This window comes from Ctenopharyngodon idella, chromosome 4, assembly GCF_019924925.1.
Source record: "Ctenopharyngodon idella isolate HZGC_01 chromosome 4, HZGC01, whole genome shotgun sequence".
Taxonomy (NCBI): domain Eukaryota; kingdom Metazoa; phylum Chordata; class Actinopteri; order Cypriniformes; family Xenocyprididae; genus Ctenopharyngodon; species Ctenopharyngodon idella.
Window position 1 is genome coordinate 24,703,218 of NC_067223.1, and position 22,267 is coordinate 24,725,484.

General features: G+C 38.1%; 2 protein-coding genes across 9 annotated transcripts in view; one reads left to right on the forward strand and one right to left on the reverse strand.

Moving 5' to 3' along the window:
* The first annotated feature begins 287 nt into the window (after positions 1-287).
* LOC127511088 (gastrula zinc finger protein XlCGF57.1-like) overlaps positions 288-22,267 on the forward strand; it is a 195,809-nt gene continuing 173,829 nt past the window's right edge. For 2 of the 3 annotated variants that reach the window (XM_051891548.1, XM_051891555.1), the window contains exons 1-2: positions 288-375; positions 2,054-2,211. In XM_051891548.1, coding sequence (XP_051747508.1) covers positions 2,127-2,211 — 85 coding nt within the window. In that variant the 5' untranslated portion in view covers positions 288-375; positions 2,054-2,126. Of the gene's footprint in view, positions 376-2,053; positions 2,212-5,011; positions 10,658-22,267 lie in introns of those variants that run through there. The other variant, XM_051891549.1, reaches the window with a different exon arrangement.
* Positions 10,771-22,267, reverse strand: part of LOC127511048 (uncharacterized) — a 47,347-nt gene continuing 35,850 nt past the window's right edge. Inside the window, exons 7-12 of one of the 6 annotated variants that reach the window (XM_051891378.1) lie at positions 16,849-21,235; positions 15,371-15,536; positions 12,282-12,499; positions 11,721-11,993; positions 11,511-11,617; positions 10,771-11,091 (exon numbers count right to left, since the gene is read on the reverse strand). In XM_051891378.1, coding sequence (XP_051747338.1) covers positions 10,880-11,091; positions 11,511-11,617; positions 11,721-11,993; positions 12,282-12,499; positions 15,371-15,536; positions 16,849-21,235 — 5,363 coding nt within the window. In that variant the 3' untranslated portion in view covers positions 10,771-10,879. Of the gene's footprint in view, positions 11,092-11,510; positions 11,618-11,720; positions 11,994-12,281; positions 12,500-15,370; positions 15,537-16,848; positions 22,247-22,267 lie in introns of those variants that run through there. The other 5 variants (XM_051891383.1, XM_051891381.1, XM_051891382.1 and 2 more) reach the window with 5 other exon arrangements.

Here is a 22,267-nt window from a genome sequence, read left to right on the forward strand (position 1 = left end):
AAAATTGTATATAATTATAAAATTATAGTATAATAGTAAAATAGCTTTTGAAAAAAAAAACAAAACATTAAAAAAAGGTATTGTTAGAAAAAAAAAAGTTCTCGACCAATGGTATAAATGGTTTCTGCACCCAGTCTTTACTGTTTTGTCTTTTACACAGAATCTCACATAATAGATGTGGTACAAACTCTTTAATTGGTTATTCTTTTCAGCACATCCCAGAACAACATGCATTTAAATATATATTTGACCAAGAATTCAATGCTCTGATTTTAGCGTCTGAAGTTGTGAACGGGACTTTTATTTTGGTGTGTCGATGTGACGCTATAAGGCTGCGTCGCGCTCCTGCATCTGTTGTGATTCTGCTGAAGAAAGGTTTGTGTTTTAAGCATTTTAAATGTTTAAATCGATGCAACCCGTTCAGACAGTTTTCTAGTTTTTCCAATAACTGCAAATCGAATAATTTACTATTGAATGTGACGTTGTAATGTTTTTTCTAACATTAATGAACGACATTTAAGTGATTAACGCGCATCCACACGTGAATAACAGAAAAGGCGCGTCTCATTTCGCTCCTTATACTATATCATGAAGCAGTACATCGCAAACACGAATTCACACACTGGTTTGGTTGTCAGAGATGGCAGAAACTGAGCGAAACTCCGAGTCATTTGAACTAATTCACCAAATGATTCACTTGAAGCAGCGCTCGCTGACGACACCTGCGCGTCACAAGGGTGTCATTACATACCAATTAAAAATATATATTTTCATTAAAGCTTAACCTGTTAACTGTCGCCCCCACTTTTTTTTTTAGACATGAAAATTTACTATCCAAACTTAAATGGTTGTAATTCAAGAACACTTTGGAATATAGACATAAGGCTGGTCTTGTTTTAAAGATGAAATTTGGCAGATTATTGTAGAAGTGAAAACTTATGTAAGTGAAACAGAAAAAAGTTATTTAAGTTCAAGTTTATGAAAATGTAAAATTTAAAAATATAATATTTTATGTAAAATATATATTTTACAAAACAAGTTTTACTCTAAAACTGCAAGGAAATCAAAGCCAAAAATCTGAACAAGTTGTGTTCCAAATTTCAGGTTGATATCTCAAAAAATGAGCTTTCAGTAAGATTTTGTTTGGGCGCAGTACCACACTTTTTCACTAGATGACAACCAAGCTCCATTACTGACCATATAAGGGCACCTCCATTTCCATATATGGTTTGAGTGATCTGAACCATATATTTAAATTATTTTCATACAATTTATGAAGTAGACATCCTATATAGAAGTAGTATGGGAAGTTTGGCAGAATTTGATATGAATTCAGCTTCTAATAAACATAAAAACAACATGTGGGTTATAGATCGCTGCCACAATCATAAATGTATTTTTTTTCCTATTACAAACATTTTCAGACCTTTTTTTCTCAAAAAATTGAATGGATGTTATCTTTTGAACTCTTGGCATGAAAACAAACATGTTTCAACCAATCTTTAATGATTTTTCATGTTCATCGCTATTTCAAAATAAAGGTCTGAACATGCCTTATGAGTATGAAAATATGCTTGTTGCAAATTGATAAATTACTGCTCTTCTGTAATTTATTTTGGATATCAGTCACCAAATATGAAAACTAGACATTCTAAGCTGATATATGATATATAGTTTGTCAAGATTAGTTTAGTTTTAATATAGGATATTACTGTTTTAAGTATGTAATGGCTGTGGGCCCACTGGTGGGCCAGTGACAGTTAACAGGTTAATTAATGATATGTATTTATTGTATGTGTCTATTATAAAATACAAATCAATAAATATAAACTAAAAACAATAACTAAATAGGAAGTGTCAGTAGTTTTTGTGCTTTTATTAATAGGTCAAAGTAGGTTTTAGTAGCTTTTTTTTTTGTTCTAATCCGTTCATTTAAGTCTATTAACTCTCACTCTGACTCTCTTACCAGTGTAAACTAGATCTGATTGAGACACACTCAGAGATTTAGTTTGGATTTATTTTTCTTTCTGTTAATTATTCTCTTCTTACACAGGACATAGTGTTTATAAACGGAGGAAAAACTCCTGGTTAAGCGACTGAGATCCACGTGACACACTATTATAAAGATGGCGTTTATTAAAGAGGAGATTGAAGACCTGAAGATTGAAGAAACATTCAGAGTGAAACATGAAGAAACTGAGGAACAAACAGGTTGGTTTCATTCTCAAAGCTGAACTCAGTCATTTGATCCTTATTAAAATGTCCAGCTGTACAGAAATTAATGATATTTTTGAAGAATGTCATATGAGTGTCCTGTTTTATTGGAGAGACATTGAGATCACATGACCAGACCAATGCTGCCTCAACCTGAGAAGATCCAACTTCCACGTTGTTGTATGGATTTACAAATTTATTTATTCCTGCAGCGATCATATTTTTAAATAACTTACATTGTGCATTGTGTTGCTGTACATGTATGCATACTGCTGGATACATAAATTGCCTTTCGAGGACAATAAAGAATTATTTGAATTGGTATTTTTTCTTTAAGTTTTCCCCAACAGCCAAAACATACCTGAAAACAGAGCTGGGTAGATTACTTTCAAATTGTAATCAGTTACTGATTCCAAATTACATGAAAAAAATTAGTTGGTAATGCATTCCATTGCAATACACATGTAAGGTAATGTAGTCTGACTACTTTTTGATTACTTTTAGATTACATTTGACCAAACTCATTTATCACATTGATTTGAATAGCGTAATCTTGTACCATATTGATAAAAAAACAAAGAAATAGGAAATATATTGATATATAAGTATATTAAATATTACACTAAATCAGGGTTTCCCAGACCGGGGTTTTTGAAGGAACTGCAGGGGGTTAGTGAGTTTAATGAAAAGCTATTATGTAATTAAATCATAAAAAAAATAACATTTAAAACAAATCATTTTAAAATAAAGAGCAATCAAAATAAAACACTTAGTAAAAAAGATATGTTAGGCAGGTATGTTAAAGCAAAATAAAGGCCCGTTCACATCAAGAATGATAACTATAAAGATAACGTTAAAGATGTAATTCTAAAATTCGTTCTAAATATAAAAGAACAGCACTGTCCACACCACAGCTATAATGATATAGAGAAACGATACTGTTGGGATCACTTTCAGAACAATTTTTTTTCCCTGCTTTTGAATGATAAATCACTGACAGCCAATCAGAATCCATTCTAATTTAAGGAATTGCACATTTAAAATGGCAGACAACATTGCAGTGAAGTTAATTGCCGAGGTCCAGAAAAAGCCACCACTTTTTGACAAGCCAATCCCCCTTTTCGAGGATAATTTATATGGAAAACAATCATTCATACCCTCTGAATAAATGGTGAGAAGTATTAACAGTGAGATCATTATGCCAGGGTAGCAAACAGTGTAAAATAAAATTACCACAGGTATCCAACGCTGTCTTGCTTCCTTTGAAGTTGCAGTGAAAAAGACTAGGCGTTTTTATTCCAGTATATTGACTTCGTCAGCTAAATTCACTGTTAGATTAGATCGATTACACTAGCTATTCACTCGAAACAGAGCATGCTGAGGACATCTGCTGGTTAAAGCCGTGTAAGTGCAACAAGAACAGCAAAAACATGTTGTACACACTTTGAAACCGCATCGCGTAAGCTTAGAATAAACACACCGTTATCATTTGTTGGTGTGGATGCAAATATAGTTACCGTTATAGTTATCGTTCTTGATGTGAACAGTCCCTAACATGATAAGGACAGAATTAACCTTTAGCACGTTAAAGGCCCCGATATACTTCAAGCAAAGTTCTTTTTTGTTCTTCATTTAGGGGTAAAACGAAGTTCGAAATACGTGAGCAGCGTTATACTATCTGACGCCGCCCACACTGCTTACAGCGGCGTTTAGATGAATATGTACATATGTGTTGTACACTTTATTCTCAGTAACAAAATAGGGAAGTGTGTCACTTTCAAAATGCTTTGAGATCACCCTCTTATTTTTACCCGATTTGCTTCAATCTTTATCAGAATAATGTCAAGACACTGCAGATGTCCACCTGTGAAAGGATTCTTGATATCTTGAATACCGTTGTCATGGCAATATTTAATATTCTTTTTGGGTGTTTTTGAGACTCTTAGCATGTTTTAAATTGCATGAAACAGACACACGCACAGAGAGAGAGAGAGAGAGGTAGAGTAAGATTAAAGTATAAGTTGGAAAATGTTTACCAGTTAGTTGAGCAAGAAAATTCAACACTCATGGGAGCGTTTTAAAGCAGCCAACTATCAACAGGTTCCAATACTGCAAGAACAGCAGTTCTGGGAGTTTCTCCTTAGCTTTGAAATATGCTGTTAAATTTCACTACCATTTCAGCCTCATCTGCTGGCAAAATTTTAGCTTCCACTCTGCGAAATGCTGCTGGAAGTGGCGATGCAGTTTAATGAATTTATCTGTCTCGACATATTTTATGCTTCAAGCTGCTGTTGTGCTCAACTAATGTGTCATGTTTAAACTGTGCGGTGCCAGGTTGCCTCGACAAACTTGGTTTTAGATCACATCGAGAGCAGAAGTTACAGTTCCTGGTATTGGTGTTTTTGCATTATCTAAGCTATGTAAACTCCATCAGCCATTCCTGTTGGAAATATAGTTGCCTTGCCTTTTTCACCACAACGGCTTTTTTTAAAAGCTGTCAAGGAGAATGTTATGCTCATATGTTCTCGAAAAATCTATTTACACTAGAAGTAATACAAGTAATAAGTAATACAAGATGGCTTAAATCCTGAATAAAATTTACAAATGCTGTTTCTCTGAAAAAGAGAGCGAAGAGTTACCAAAATTGAAAAGAGATTCTGTGGTTACAGGTAACATTTTTCCAGCAGCTTGGTGGGTATATGATCTAGTACACATGTTGTTGGTTGTGATGCCTAAATGTTTTGTTGCTTTTTGCCAATAAACTGGGGTTAATTGTATTTGTCTGTTTTTGTCTTAGACCTGACGCCACTGAAAGAGGAGAGTGAAAAACTCAGTGAAAATGAAGAGAAAGAGCAGTATGAAATACATCATGATTTAATTACTGGAGAAAAATCTTTTAGTTTCTCACAGGATGAAAATACTTCCTCACAAAAAATAGCTCAAAAGACAGGAACAAGAAGTTCTTTAACTTGCTTTATATGTGTAAAGAGTTTCAGTTGTCATGGAAATCTTAAAGTCCACATGAGAATTCACACTGGAGAGAAGCCTTACACCTGCCAGCAGTGTGGAGTAAGTTTCACTCAAAATGGACACCTTAAAGTCCACATGAGAATTCACAGTGGAGAGAAGCCTTTCACCTGCCAACAGTGTGGAAAGAGCTTCACAACAGAACTAAACCTTAGGTATCACATAAGCATTCACACTGGAGAGAAGCCGTTCACATGCGATCAGTGTGGAAAGAGTTTCACACGTAAGGTAAACCTTTATAACCACTTCAGGATTCACTCAAGAGAGGACTGTTGCCGTCAGTGTGGAAAGAGATTCTCAGGCACGAACAGCCTTACCAGGCACATGAGAACTCACTCTGGCGAGAAGCCTTTCGAATGCCACGAGTGTGGAAAGCGTTTCACTCAACAAGGAAGCCTTAACACCCACATGAGAATTCACGCTGGGGAGAAGCCTTTCACATGCCCGCAGTGTGGAAAGAGTTTCACTGTAAATGGTCACCTTAAAGCCCACATTAGAATTCACACTGGAGAGAAGCCCTACACCTGCCAACAGTGTGGAAAGAGTTTCACTGAAAAAGGAAGCCTTGAAAGGCACTTGAGAACTCACAATGGAGAGAAGCCTTTTACCTGCAAATTGTGTGGAAAGAACTTCATTGAAACCGGACATCTTGATGTCCACATGAGAATTCACACTGGAGAGAAGCCTTACACCTGTCAACAGTGTGGAAAGAGTTTCTCCCAACAAGGAAACCTTAAAGTCCACATGAGAACTCATATTGGAGCAAAGCCTTACACCTGCCAACAGTGTGGAAAGAATTTCACTGAAAAAGGAAGCCTTGAAAGGCACTTAAGAACTCACAATGGAAAGAAGCCTTTTACCTGCAATTTGTGTGGAAAGAACTTCATTGAAACTGGACACCTTGACGCCCACATGAGAATTCACACTGGAGAGAAGCCTTACACCTGCCAACAGTGTGGAAAAAGTTTTAATCAACAAGGAAACCTTAAAGTCCACATGAGAACTCATATTGGAGCGAAGCCTTATACCTGCCAACAGTGTGGAAAGAGTTTCACTGAAAAAGGAAGCCTTAAAAGGCACATGAAAATTCACAATGGAATAAGCCTTTGACCTGCAAACAGTGATGAATAAGTTTCACCTGAAAAGGAAACCTTGAAGTCCACATGAGAATTCACACTGGAAAGAGCGTAACTTGAAAAGAAAGCATTAAAACACACGAGAGTTCACACTGGAGAGAAGCCATGTGATCAGTTTCACATGTAAATAAACCCTAAATTGCCACATAAGGATTTACTTGAGAGAGCTGTTTTTTGATGTTGTAAATGAGGGAGAATTTCACAGACAAGAAACACATAATAAGAGTCACATAATAACTCACATTGGAGAGCAGCAGTGGAAAGTTGTCATCACTGTGGAAAGAGTTTCAGTCATAAAGTAAACCTTAAAGGGTTAGTTCACCCAAAAATTTAAAAACAAAAAAACAAAAAAAAAACAACTTTCATGTCATTCCAAACCCGTAAGACTTTGGTTCATCTTTGAGACACAGATGAATATATTTTTAATGAAATCTGAGAGATTTCTGTTCCTCCACTGAGAGATTTCAGTCCATGCAACTACTGCTTTGTTGCTACAAAATGTCATTAAGAAATTGTAAAACTAATCCATATTAACCGAGTGGTTTAGTTCAAAATTTATTTTATGTATTATTTTATGTTATATGATGAATAGATTGAATTTAGGCTTTTATTCCCATATAAACATTCATTAGCGTACATAAACAGAAGCTCAACCATACATGCTTGACGTGTGAGAACAAACCTTATTGGTTCTTGCAGCTCAAACGTGTTGTGTAAAAAGAGAATGAACCTCACTGGGTCTTGCTGAACCTCAAACGTGCTGAGTAACACAGGAAAATGAACCTCATTGGTTCTTGCGGAAGTTCAAACATGCTGTGTAACATGAATGAACCTCATTGGTTCTTGCTGAAGCTCAAACGTGCTGCTTAACACGAGAATGATCCTCATTGATTCTTGCAGAAGCTCAAACGTGTTGCGTAACACGAGAATGAACCTCATTGGTTCTTGCGGAAGCTCAAACGTGTTGCGTAACACGAGAATGAACCTCACTGGTTCTTGCGGAAGCTCAAACGTGCTGCGTAACACGAGAATGAACCTCAGTGGTTCTTGATAAAGCTCAAACGTGCTGCGTAACACGAGAATGAACCTCAGTGGTTCTTGATGAAGCTCAAACGTGCTGCGTAACACGAGAATGAACCTCATTGGTTCTTGATGAAGCTCAAACGTGCTGCGTAACACGAGAATGAACCTCACTGGTTCTTGCGGAAGCTCAAACGTGCTGCGTAACACGAGAATGAACCTCAGTGGTTCTTGATAAAGCTCAAACGTGCTGCGTAACACGAGAATGAACCTCAGTGGTTCTTGATGAAGCTCAAACGTGCTGCGTAACACAAGAATGAACCTCATTGGTTCTTGATGAAGCTCAAACGTGCTGCGTAACACACGAGAATGAACCTCAGTGGTTCTTGATGAAGCTCAAACGTGCTGCGTAACACGAGAATGAACCTCATTGGTTCTTGATGAAGCTCAAACGTGCTGCGTAACATGAGAATGAACCTCACTGGTTCTTGCTGAAGCTCAAACGTGCTGCGTAACACTCGAGAATGAACCTCACTGGTTCTCGCATGTCAAACAAGCATGCTTGCGCTTCTATTTAAGTCCATTTCCATCCTGTTTCGTAAGTTGAATATGAAAGGCGGTCTGGCGGAAGCTAGATATTTTACATCATAACTTGTTAAATATAAATATTTTTCTCACACAAACTCACTCTTCACTTCAGAAGGCCTTTATTAACGCACTGGAGCCAATGTGCAATGTGTTTATGATGGATGCACTTTTTTCAGCTTCATATAATTCATACATACCTAGGATGGCTTGAGGGTGAGTAAAGCTTGATGTAATTTTCATTTTAAAGTGAACTAATCCTTTAAGATTAAATGAGGCTTTATACTGGAGAAAAGCCTTTTCTGTGCCTTCAGTGTGAGAAGATTTTCACCAGAGAGACCTGAAATGTGAACGGATTACAAATGACATGACCTTTTAAATGTGGTCTCTATCATACTCATTAGGTGACGCATGTTTATTGTCTTTTAATTTGCCTTGATGCTTTTTCTTTTCCTTTGGCGTGTACAATGAATGATACCACATCTAAACATTTGCTTTTCTGTTGTTTCAAATAGTGAGCAGTTGAAGTCGGTGTCTATTTTCTGTTGAATAGTACTTTTGTTATGTTATGTTGATTCATTTTAAAACATCACAAAGTTCCGTGGTTAAGTTAATTCTAACTTAATTCTAAGTTAATTCTAACTTCTGACTGGCCATTGTGTTCAAGAAATCAACAAACATGTCAAGGATGGAATGAGCATTACTGAGTGCCAAACACGCATCAATTTCATTCATACTGGAAGCTAGAGGGCGCCCTCCTGCAGAAACTTTTAATATGCCTCAACGGCATTTCAAACGGCATTTGAAAGGCAAACGAAAGTCAACAACTGAATCCCTTCACGAAGGGCCCTTCCATGAGTCCGTTAGCGAAGGGTACATGCGATGGTCACTTCGAGGAAGTAATTTTATTATTTATGATCAATGTGACCCAGCGAATACTTGTGATTCATTCATTTTAAAGCTAGATGGCGGGAGAGTTTGAGTTAAATTAAGCATTAATGAAATATGCAAATATAACTAAACAAAAGCAGAAAGCAGAAATCCATCAGGTTGAGACTTTTAAACAATTATGTTAGAGATTTTCTTGTTCATGAAGCTGTTTTACTTGGATATACGTCACGATAGGGAGGAAAAGACTCGCAACATTTAAGCCAGCTTTAACTTTGTTCATACAATGTGTAGAGGCTTTACAGCGAATGAGAGAACAGTGTTAGTTTTGCCATCTCAATATTAGTGTTGGATGGCTTTGCCTTAGTTCTGCCCAGCCGAGGTCTTTTAGCAGTGTCATCACGCATTGTGGATTCTGAGCTTTCCCCTTCCAATGCTGCTTGGAGACTGAGTGTAAGTTGCAGAAGACATTTCGGATCATTGATCGAAATCGGCTTATAATCGTATGAAAACCACACAGTGTATGCCTGGATTAAGCCCCTTCATGAAGAATGCCAAGGTGTTCTGCAGGAAAATGACAGAGGTTTGTCTGTTTTGTACAGTGTACAGCTGAATGTTTCTGTAAGACGGTCACTTAAATGCAGTGATTGCCTACTTAAATGGTCAGGGTGTATGATGGTAGTATGATGCTTCTATTGTGTCAGGACACTGGTGCTGTAAAATGTATATCAGGGAAATTGATGAAAACAAGCTCAGCAGATTTTTGAGATTCTGTACTGGTTGTGATTTGGTGGTTGCAGAGGATATTCAGGTAAGGTTCACTGTCCAGACAGATTTCACTAGAGGGCCAACTGGACGTACCTGTGGGATGGTCCCTGAACTCCCAGACTCCTGTGACAATATCCCAGAGTTCCATGTTGAATTGAACTGTGTTCTGGAAAGTAACATCTACATCAAGGATATTGTATAGCTTGACCTTTTTATAAGGTATAAATATACATTGGTAGAATGTGGTTTATAACATGTTCTCATATATTGTAACATTATTACTGATCATTTAAACACTAATGCTGAATAAATATTTTATTTTATATAAATAATATGCCATATTTGCTTGGTATTGAGAGATTGTGATTTCGACTTTTCACTATTAGATGGCGACAAAGACTCTTTATTAGTAGCAAAGATTTTATATCGAAAAGGACTGAAATAAAGGTTTTGAACAAAATACAAGAGGCAACTGACAAATGCACTGATCAGTGCCCTGATTTTTAATTGTAATTTTCTAAAATCAATAAAAAATAAACTTTGTTACTCCATTTATCATTTACGGTCTCTTTTTATTTTTCACCTTCTTACTTTGTCTATTTGATCGATTCCACCATGTGTTTAGTCATTTATCTCTTTCCTACTTTCCCCGTTGCTTATATGATAATGGATGATAATCTCATGTTTAAGAATAAAATAGGCACAAATGTAAAATAATCAGATTTTATTGGCAAAATTTTCAGAAAATGAGATAAGTTACAAGAATGAATCCATTCACCAGCATCATGCTGATTAGTAACAAAACATTTTACATGTCCCTGAAGAATTGTGTGATTATAAATTCAGCACACAGTTTCAAGTAAATGGTTTCACAGTTTAGTTTTTTGTTACATTTAATCAGAGAGAAGCATAAAATAGGGCATGTTCCTGATCTACACTACAGAGCAGTAATGTGTACATCAGTCTACTGAAGAGAAGCTGAACATTGCTTTTTGAACATTGCATTGTTTTTTTTACTGTTATATATTTTTGAAATTTATTTCATTTTCAGTTTTTGGTCTTATTCTATCACTCCTTCCTAGAAATAAACGCTTAAAATTACCAAAATGATCTACCAATAGAACAAGACATCTTTACTTTTTTTTTTTTTTTTGCAGTAAATGCAGTTTCAGTGGCAGAGATCAATCATTTCCTATGTTCTTTAGCCATCATCTTCATCTGAAGTGATCACGTGTTCATTTTCACTTTAATCCCTGCAGAAGCTGGCCGTATTCGACAGTGTTGGTGTCCTCATGCAGGTCCTGATTCACCCACTCATCCAGACGCTCGCGCTGTTTCTGATCCAGGATTCCCATGCGGCTGTACTCCGATACCAGGTTACGGTATCCTGCTTTGTAGTAGCCTCGGATGCCTTCATCGGACAAAACGCGACACTGAGACGAAATGCTTTCACCTGAAATTACACACAAGAATGTTACTGACTGCAGCAACACGACCACACTTTTACTTTTAGACTCTCAGTTGTGTTATGCTGTACATTTAATATCTTGAGCTGTATTTATTGCTGTGTTTACTGCCACTTTGTCTTCTCATTTTTGTGCTACATGTTGTTGAGTGTATTCACTGTTGTCTGTGACTTCTGTAATGTTGTACCAAAGCTTCGGTTTAGAGACTGTTATTTCTTCTGTATAGTTGTATATGGCTCAAATGACAATAAAACTTATTCTCTCAAATCTAATTGGTCAAAGATTACATTTTTATCAAATAAACTGCGTTATCATACCTACCATAAACACCCTGATAACTCACAGTATGTGTTGGAGGGTAGATTATACATGTGTTTTGCAAGTTTAACACCTCAGAGTTTCTTACCTAGAGCTTCTCTGAGTTTTTGTGAGGTACGCGGGTGGTTCAGAATCATGCAGCGTTTCAGCAGAAGCTCCACGTCTCCATTAATCATGGTATCTGCTAGAAGTTTCCTGTATAAAAAACAGAAATCTTTAATGTGTAATACTGCTCCAAATTCCTGTAGTGTTCATTGTAATTCTGTATAATTGTCTTGAAGGTGTCCGTGAACGTTACCTGGCCGTCTGTGAGCGGCTGCTTGGGCCTGTAGTTAAAGCTCGTCTGTGATCTTGTCCCAGAACCTCCATGGCAATCAGGTTCAATCCATTGTTGTCAGTCTTTATGCTGCTGATCAGTTTATAAAGCTCTGGGTTTTTATTTTTAATCTCGCTCACTGAGTTTGAGTTTTCTATGACCGTCTGAGCCAGTCTGATGGAGTCCTTCGGTGGAATATGGCTCGTGTTGAGTGTTCCTTTGTTGTTCTCACTGGACCTCCGAGCACTTTGAACACTGTCCAGAGAGAATGAGAATGAAATTAGCATGAAATATGCTTATTTTAACTAGTAAGCTAATTTAGAGCTCGGGTGAGTATTTGATCTTCCTCTAGTTTCTGTTGCTTTATGGAATCAAATAAATGGACACTTGACACTCCTGATTATGTATACTATATTTCAATGCTTAAATTATAATAATTGTTTGGTATATCAGGTAAATTCTCTTTCTTTCCTTTGTAAATCTCTGTACATAGTGCTGTTTTGTTCTGAATAAATAACAGAAAACACCTTCAGCAAACTTTACCTTTTATATTCACCAACAAATCCAAGATGGTACATTTTGATTAGGATACGTTCATCACTTCTGATGAATTTAACACTCTGTAAGTATTCCTGCAGTGCAACGTCTGTCTCCTTTCTACTTCCTCCAGTTATGCTGTATTTTCTGGGGTTTTGGTGACAGAAGTCGTATCCTCTCTGGAGAATAAGCAGGGGTGTGTACGAATCAAGGTTCGTCTGGATCTAATGAGAAATGAAGAGTGTGAGATTAAACACAATCCTGATCATCTATCGTCACATGGGAAGGTGATTAAGGCTGTACACTAATTTGTCAGGAATGGGATTTTCATCCATCCATTTTCTGTACCACTTATCCTACAAAGGGTGCGGGAAGACTGGGGCCTAGCCCAGGGCACAAGGCAGGGGACACTGTGGACAACGTGCAAACCCATCACAGGGCACGATCACATACACATTCACACACTACAGACAATTTAGAGATGCCAATCAGCCAACAATACATGTATTAAGACTGGGGAGCAAACCTCTTAAGCAAGGGGAGAGCATTCAAACTCCACACACAGTGCAGAGGCAGGAATCAAACCCCCAATCCCAGAGATGCAAGGCAAATGTGCTACCCAAAACAGAATGTTTAGAAAATGTTCTTAGAACAAACATTTGTCAGCTGGGTATGGAAAAGATGAAAATGTGCAGTTTTCTTAATGTTATTAGAAATTTTATTTGAAACATTCTTTCAACTTAATTCTTATTAACATCTCAACTTCCTACACAGTAAAATCCTTTTTCTCGTTCAACAATCCCCGTTCACATGGATCTGCAAAAATGACTAAACCAGTGCCATTGTTTTGTCTCAAGATACAAACCAGAAATGTTTTTTCTAGGGCACGTTTATAAAGCTACTTAAATGTCCTAATTGAACAAAGGCCCAGGATACACTGCACAATTTTAGCAATCCTATAAGTTCATTACAAATCACACTGTGCGACATGGATCTATTAAACTTGGGTAATGGGTACGACATGCATGTAGACTGTACGATGATGATACCTGTTGACTTGTGAGCTATGACGCAAATTTCTATAGAAGAATAAAACATCATCAGCATGCGCTAGTGGTAAACAAAAAGACCATGTTGAATCACACTTTGGCAGTTGTAGTTTTTATATGTGCTGAAAAAAGGAAGTGGCGAAAGAAGAAGGGAAAAGAGCTTGAGGTAAGCAGTTTTAAGTTTTAGCGCCATGTCGCGTTGATTTCATGTCGCATTTTTATGCGATCAGTAGACGTAGGTCGTAGCAGCAAACACACTATGTGTTGATCAAGCTGAATTTCTGACACTGTCAGAAAACTATCGTAGGCTATCTTTGGACGCAAGACCGGGAAAACGGCCGTCTTTGAACCTCTCTCACTGTATGACATAGGACCACCGATTAAGAGCCACAATCACAAAAATCGCCACGATTGTTTCACGATGGCAATCTTTTGTCTAGGACAGCCAAAAATCGTGCAGTGTATCCCAGGCTTAAGGCCTAATCCTGGCTTAATCTAAGCCCTGTCTGTGAAACCAGGCCTTAATGTTTTATTTGTAGTTGATATCATCTAAGGCCTGGGACACACTAGACTATTTCAAATCTTAACCGATTTTAAAAGTGTGGGAGACCACAGACAAAAGGGAATTTCAACTGATTTTAGCATTATAATGTGCTGTCAATTATATTGTGGCTGCCAAGTTTCAGCTATAGAAGCACACAACATCCGGTAGGTGATGCTTGCTCGCTCTCATTGGCTATCGCAGGTATCACCTCAGAGGCAGCCTGATGAAGAGTATCAAACATGTTTGATATTTACGATTTGGGAACATGAAGGCTCAGACGCGATCGGGAGCAGTAAAATAATCGTAATGACACCACACAATTGAGGATTTTTTGTACAAAAAGGGCTCAAAATCGGGCTTAAAATATTTAAATGTGTGGCCAGCCTATGCCACCTTCTTGTGCACATGGAAAAGTATTTAAGATATACTGATAATTTATAACTGATGTTATTTAATGATACTATAGACTGCACTTTGTAGATTACACCGACTTGAACGAAAACAACTGTTTTGCAGAACGTGCCATGTTTGCTGAGTTCGCGCATTTGACCAGCAGATCTTGCTAGCGTGTAACACCCTTCTGCTCCGCTGCTTTGCGCATGCGTTAAAGTTTCTCATTATTACGAGAAAGTTTTTCAATATTATGACTTAAAGAATAATATTTTTTACTTAACTGTGGCTGAAACATACCAATGACCCCAACTATCTCTTCTGATTGGCCAAAATTCTCTTATCTCAGAACAGTGCCCGCCGCTGCCTCTACAGATGCACAGCTCACTTTTGCTCCACATTTCCATAGATACATAAGATGCAAAAGGGAGATTGAAAGCGAGTTTGGGACTCGTCGCAGCAGATTCAAGCAGTTGTATTTATGTACTTGCGTTTGTGCTAGAAAAATATCCAAGAAAAATAAAGATGTGAGAAAAAAATTCTACAAGTGTGCAACTCTCATTGGATGAATTCACATACTGATTTGCAGATGAGCAAAATTTGTCTGTGACTTCACATTTTTTGATGCGGGTGTGTGAATGCATTTTGCACCATATTCACTGCATCAACTGTAGCAAAAATGTGAGGGTACGAGTTTCTTAATTTGTGTTTTGTAGAATAGGATTTGTGCACCTGCAATTTAAGAAGGTGTAACTGTTGTGTTGTGTTTGTGTGAGAGAAAAAAAAAAGTTTGCAACTCTTAAAATGTTTTTCTCTGTGACTTCAAATTTACTGATACACGTGTGGCTGTTCTCTACAACTACAAATTCCACTGTCACAGGTGCTCAGTTGTTTTGCACGAAATATACCTTAATAGACTTCTTTGTGAATTTCCCTCCACGATAAATAAAGTGATCTGTCGGTTGGTCGTTCAGTCATTCAGTCTGAGAAACAGCCAGTGATTTCAGTACATCAGTCAGTCTGAGCATATCTTGAACTAAAATCTGGCTTTTGTACTCAGGATCACACATTGTCCCATGAAGAAATCATAGCCATAAATTAAGTGTACTTGCCTCATTTTTCACTTTGTTGCGTAGCATCAATGCTTCCTCCATCTTGCTGCCAGTTGCTTGTGCTACAGCATGATAAAGAGCATTCTGATGATCCGAGTTAACGCTGATTATCTTGCCATCATCCTGGACAATGTCAAAATGGCCGTTGTACAACTGTGCATCAGCTCTGTTTTTAAAATAAAAAGTAACTACATTCAGTACACAAAGGTTATAAACATTAAAGGGGACCTATTATGCAAAATTCACTTTTGCATGGTGTTTGGACATAAATGTGTGTTGGCAGTGTGTGTACACAACCACCCTATAGTGATAAAAATCCAACCACTCCTTTTTTTAATCCCCATAAATCATAAGCAGTGTCTCAGAACAAGCCGTTTCCAGATCCCTGGCAGTGTGACGTCACATTAGCCACAGGCCCCGCCCATGAATGTTGACAGACATAGAACCATTGACCGTTTGAACATAGAACCGCCCTGAGCGAGTTCACAATTCTCAGTTCCTCAATTCTTCCTCAATTCTACTGAAATTCGTTTATATCTGTGCAAATCATTTCACACTGGACTGCTTTGTGAACAAATGTTCATGTCAATACAAAGGGACAATACAAAACAGAGATTGTGATAAAAATTTGTTACTCAAGGACAGATCAGTAAACTGTTCGTGATCCAGCTTACAGCCTCCAGAGTGATACTGGATACGGCAGTAAAGAAGGTGAGAGCACTTTATTACAGTTCATCAGAGTTTATTTACGAATATAAAGTTTACCAGTTTATTAAACACTACCTGAAAAGGCATAAGGTCTTTATATATTTGTTTACTGTTAGTTGTAACGAGTGTTTCTGTGTACTTCACTGTGTATGTTGATGATAATGCAAGAGAGAGAGAGAGAGTTTATGGATAATATTTTAATGCACACTTGCACTGTGTTTTATTAAGCTCTTACCGTGATTTTCTAGAGTGAAAACGTGTGCTTCATCTTTTGTGTGAAGTACAATAAACGTCATAAAACTCATTAAGTAAAGTCGAACAGGGTCCGGTACAACAGGCATATATTAATATAGTGGATAAAAACAAGACGACAATATAAGTTATAACCGTAATTGAACTAAACTATACTTGTTCTATCTCCATTCAGCATATATTTGCAGCTTCTGTCATTATAGTGCGTCCTGACTGAATCCTGAAACCGGAGAATCAGCTCTTGAAGCTCCGCCCTTTTAGGCAGAGCACAGCAGGTCATTTGCATTTAAAGGGACCACACTGAAACGGTGTGTTTTTGCTTAACCCCAAAAAGTGGCAATTTTAACATGCTGTAAAAAATGATCTGTGGGGTATTTTGAGCTAAAACTTCACATATACACTCTGGGGACATCAGAGACTTATTTTACATCTTGTAAAATGGGGCATAATAGGTCCCCTTCAACACTAAAATGTATTTCTACACATAAGCAGTGTAATGCTCTAGTGATTAGTCTTACTGTGATGTATGAGGGGCTTTTGCAGATTTGGTTACTCTCAGTTTTATATCGCCTGCTGATTTGGTGGTTCCTGGGTAACGTTCCTCAGTGAGCTGTTTTCCATTTTCATCAACGACAGTGAGTTGAATCCCTTTTCCATCGAGCAGGTTACTTTTTGTGAGCACATATACATCGAGGGCTGTAACAGGATGATCAGTTTTGCTCATATCTTCTGTATACTGCATTAGTTTTGTTTTGTCCTCATCTGACAGCTGTTCCACTTCCTTGTGGCTTGCAGATTTCTTGTTGTGTTTTCCTCTTTGGTCATCAAAGAAACGCTGAGTCTTATGTCTGCGCATGACTTTGTCTACTGCCTGTTCTGCAGCACTGTTCAACTCTTTCTTAAATGTGCTGGTCATTAAAGAAGTTATATGTTCAGAACAGGAACTGATGAATTGCTCAGAAACTTTCTCTGCGATATCCTTTAGAAGGTCTCTTTTAAGGCGTTGTACATCCTGTAAACTGTGTCGTCCATCTTGGTCATACTTTGTCATTTCTTTCTCAAGCTCACTGATCCTCTCCAGTAAATCAGGAACAAATTTCTGTTGTATTATCTCCTTTGTGGGTATGGCACCCAATATTTGAGAGAGACTTGTTGAGTACTCAGATACTTTCAGGGCCAGCTTTGCCATTTCAAGCACACCTGACAGTTTTGCTTTATTCATAATCTCTGTTGCTCCTTTACACACATCAGAAAGTTTGCTGATAACGTCCTGTGCTGTGGTACAGTCCAGTATGAGGTGAGGAGTTATCTCTTCACAGAACATATCAAATGTTTTTTTTATTTGTTTCTCATAATTCTGGTCAATCTTGAAATTCTCTTTTTCCAAGGCAGCTTTCGGAATGCCTGAGCTGATGAATTCAACCAGAGTCTGATCCAGTTCACTGCTTTGCTTCACTGATGAAGTAATGACATTCTGAAAACTGCTTTGTAAAATCTTCTTAAAGACTTCCTGAAGTGCTGCATCGATTGTGTAGTTCATGACAGTGAGCACAGACTTTTTCCCGATTTCCTGAACTGCATATTTAGTCGCAGCTTTTAAGTTCTGTCTGACCACTGTTGAAGATGTCGTGTTTTTCATTGCAGACTTAAAAGATTCTTTACCAAGTGATGATAAACCAGACTGAACGCCTCCTTTAAATGAAGTAAACATTGCCTTTCCTGATTTGATGAATTCATTTGCAACAGAAGAGAAAGACTTTGTACCATTGAGAAGACTTTTTGTCACTTTAAACACTGTGGTAACTGCTTTCTTGATAATGCTAAAGCCAGCTGTTAGCAAAGAAAGCCCGATGCTGATACTCTTAGATATTGCCCATGACGCCCAATCAAATGTGCCCTTTATCATCCCGTCTATTCCATTGATCATGTCAGACACTCCTTCTGCAATCAGGCCCATTCCGAACTGGCTTGCTGTTCCAAGTGTCAGGGCACAAACAAGAACCCCAGCAAGAACCTGTACCACCCCGAGAAAGAAACATATCAAAGCATCAAAGCAAAATTTGGGCTTGTTTTTCACCTCAAAAACAATACCGAGGCCATAGTCGTATAATGATCTCAGTTCATTAGTGATGATGAAGTTCTTTTCTTCAGACAGCATGTAGACTGAACAGTCCTCTGTAGTGGCTTTGCTGTTGTTTTTCTCCACCTCTTTAAGTTTATTCAATGCATTATCAATGTACGTCATCCAAGACTTAAAGATATTCATTCTGGCCTCCATTTGACTCTGAAAGTTGTTATTGTCTGTACTCTGATCTTTGTTACCAGTGACTGATAAGTTACATGAGACCATTGTGTTTGAGACTTCTGAGACGTAGACGCCAATTGATTTCTTTGCATCTTCCAGCAGTTTCATAGCGTCTGCTTTATAGTTACTCTTACCAAGGTTGATGGTGATGTACGCCTGGTTATAGAGTGCCACAGCCTGGAAGTGTGGGTCAGAGTTAACAACTTTTTGCCAATAGGATTTGGCTCCAAAGGCATTGTTGGATTTGTCGCGGCAGTGTAGATCAGTTCTTACAATTGCCTGTTTGACATGATCGTAGAAATTATCGCATTCTCCTCGCAGCAGCTTTCCACTTGTTTCATTTACTGTCCTGATAAGGTCTGCTTCAAGTTCTCCTAAGTCATCATGTCTATTGATGTGATCCTCGTGAAGGGTCAACCACAAGGCCCAAGATTCTTTCAGAGCATTGACGGCAGGCTGATAATCAAACTTAAGCTGATGATGTTTAAAGCATTCAGGAATATTTTTAAGCTGCATTCGCATGGGGTCCAGTTTTTCTTCCTGAGTGTAATGCTTATCAAAGTCCTTCAGCAATTTACAAAATGTGGAGAACAGATTTTCCTTTAGGTTTATTTCAACCAGCTCATCACTTTCCATGTCATGGATTCGTTTATTTTCATAATTCTCTCTTAGCTGGCGCATGATTTCCACAGACTGACCTTGGTAAGCTGGTGCAAGATGATCACAGTTCACAACCATCTGGACCATCCCAGGATTGCCTTTTCGAGATGTACGACCAAATATTTGTTTCTCGACTCTTCGGTTTTGAGGAAAGTGAGTAAGAAGAACAAAAAGACCACCACACTTATTCACACTTTCATCAACCTTTATGTCTGTCCCCCGTCCTCCGAGATTTGTAGCAATGATGATTCTGCCTGCACAGAATTTCTCTCTTTCAATGTTGTGCTTCTCACTGATTGTGTACAGAGTAATCTGTTCTGCCTTGAATCTGCCTCCTTTTATTTTCTCATGTAGTTCATCTGCTGTTTTAACATCTTCACAAATTACCAAGACAACTTGTCCTCTCTCTGCTACTTTCCATGTAGTTTCACAAATAGTCTGGATCCACTGGTGATTCCCACCTTTTACCTGGATGACTGGAAGCTCCACCACCCTTTTATGGCGATGTGCAGGTACAGTGTAGCTCTGTGCTTTATAATGTCTTGCCAGAAAATCTCGATCTGCCTTACCTCCTAATGTACCAGAAACACCAAATATACCACTCCCACTGAGATACCTTTTAAAATAATGAAAATTTGACATGTAATTTGTCACAGTGGATATCGGTGAAATCGCAAGTTGGTGCTTGAACTCCAAAAATTGTTGCAGACCATTACCCCACTTCTTATTTTTCTCTAGCACACCACTCGCTTTGAAGTCTACTGGAATTATTGCATTATACTTGTCTCTGTCATGAATGCCAGCAACTTCTCTTTCAGCGGCCGGTGAGGTGTCGATCATGTATTCCCGGCCCCGTGACATCTCAACAGCCCTTAGTGCATTCTCAACAAAAACTGGTAACTGATTCTCAACGTAGCTTTTCAAGAAAACAGGGATGACAATGAAGTTGTTGGATTCTTCAGCTGTTTGAAGGTTATCAGAGTACTTGATAGATGACTTTATTGTGCTTACAGTTGCATCAACAAGCAATTTCTTGGACATGATTTCACATGCTAGTCCTCCTTCCAGCAGTAGCATTTCAACATTAAGGTCACCTTGTTTTTCCTGAGCTTCAAAACATTTTGCTTTCTTGTTCTCTAAAGAATAGCACTTAAACACTGCACTCTTCTCCAAGACCTCCTCAAATATACTCAGAAGGTCATACTGTTGTGAAACTCCAAGTTTCTTCATGACTTCAGATAATGCTTTAGACATTCCGTCCTCATTCCCATCACCTTCATTTCCTTCCTTGCACTCAGCTTGATGTATCATTTCAATATCCTCCTGGGTGTAGAACCCCAAAGTCACTCCGGGCAACAAGATCTCATTTGCTGAAAAGCTGTCTGATGTTTCCAGTCCCATAACAGCTGCTGTTATTGCTTTATGAAAATATTGTATCCTTGTCGCCCATTTTATCTCCCCTGTTTCAAACATTTCAATTGGTTGACAAGTAGATATCATGGCCCATATGTTGGAAAGCACTTGCTCCACATGCCTAAATCCACTAGATTCATGGGACAAGAATGTTACTTGAACTCCATTGTCCAAGGTCATGTAGTCTACTTCATCCACTATTACAAGCTCAAATGGCCTTGTATCACGAGTAGTCCTCTTCTCAAATTCCTGTTTAAGTATGTCTGCTGCAAAGACTCCCACTGTGCCATATACTATTTGTTGTCTGTAAGCATCTTTAAGATGTTCCTCTTGTTCCTCTGGTGTAGAGTTACTTGAATAACGTGGAGGTACTATAGATGAGGTGACACCAAACATTTCAAAAAACTTTTTCCACTCTTCTTGATCTCGCCTGGCTAGAACCGGAGAGCTTGTCACAATGTCCACTTTTGTTCCGCGAATGGCCAGGATTGTTGCAAACATGGCTAAGATACAGGACTTGCCCTCACCTGTGCCAATCTCTAGAAGACATCCTTTATCTTCTGTCAGCTGTGCCAGAGGAGCAAAAGCAATGATGCTAGTTGTGTACATCTTGGAAAATAGCCTTGAATCTTCGTGTTGTCTTTTGTGGTGATGGTTGAGCAGTCTTGCACTGCTATTGACATTCCAATTAATACATCTTTCAGAATGTTCATATCTGGGTTTTTAAGATTAAGGGATGTTATCTTCCTTTTCAAATCAGCAATTTGTTCTTCAGTAAGGTCCACCAATTGATATTTTGGGAGTTCCAACTCTACGTATCTAAGCACATCCTTCAACAGCACCAAGACTTTCTCTGGGCAGTTTGCTTCACGAAGTTCCTTCACAATTGTATCAGCATCTTTGTCCTTGTCGTTTTTTATTTGTTCTTGAAGAAACATTAAGGGGTTTTCATTTGTAAGAGCAGAGAGAACGTGGATGCATTCCAGGTGGTAGGTTTGTGCTGTGTGGAGAACTGAATCAAGTTGATCACATTTGATAGCTGGACTTTTACAAAGGAAGAGCATTACTTCTGTTGGGGTCCAGATTCTGTTGAACAACATTTGACCCAAAATGTCCCTACTTTGTGGTGAAAGTTCTGAGATCATGTCAAGTACATTTAATAAAATGTGGTCTGCCAAAGTTGGATTTGTGGAATGAAGCTGCTCCACCAAACCCAAGAGAAAGTCATACTTCTTCTCCCAGCCAAGCGGCTGATCTTCATCATCTTTAGCATCTGCAGTGCTACTGTGCAGAATGAACTGTAGCGATGCCTCAAGAACTGTGAGCTTCTCTGTAAGAGATAGTTTGTTATGTCCTATAGCTTGATCAAAGGTAAACTGAGACCATACTGAAAGGTTGTGTTCTCTACAGTATTGAACAGCAAGTTCATTCTGGAGCATCTTAATCCTGTCCCAAATCCGATAGCATTGTATCTCTTTATCTTCTGTGATCTGGTACTTTAACAAAAGTTCTCTGAAGTTTTCTTCAACATCAGTAACCTACATGAATAAATGTGCAAA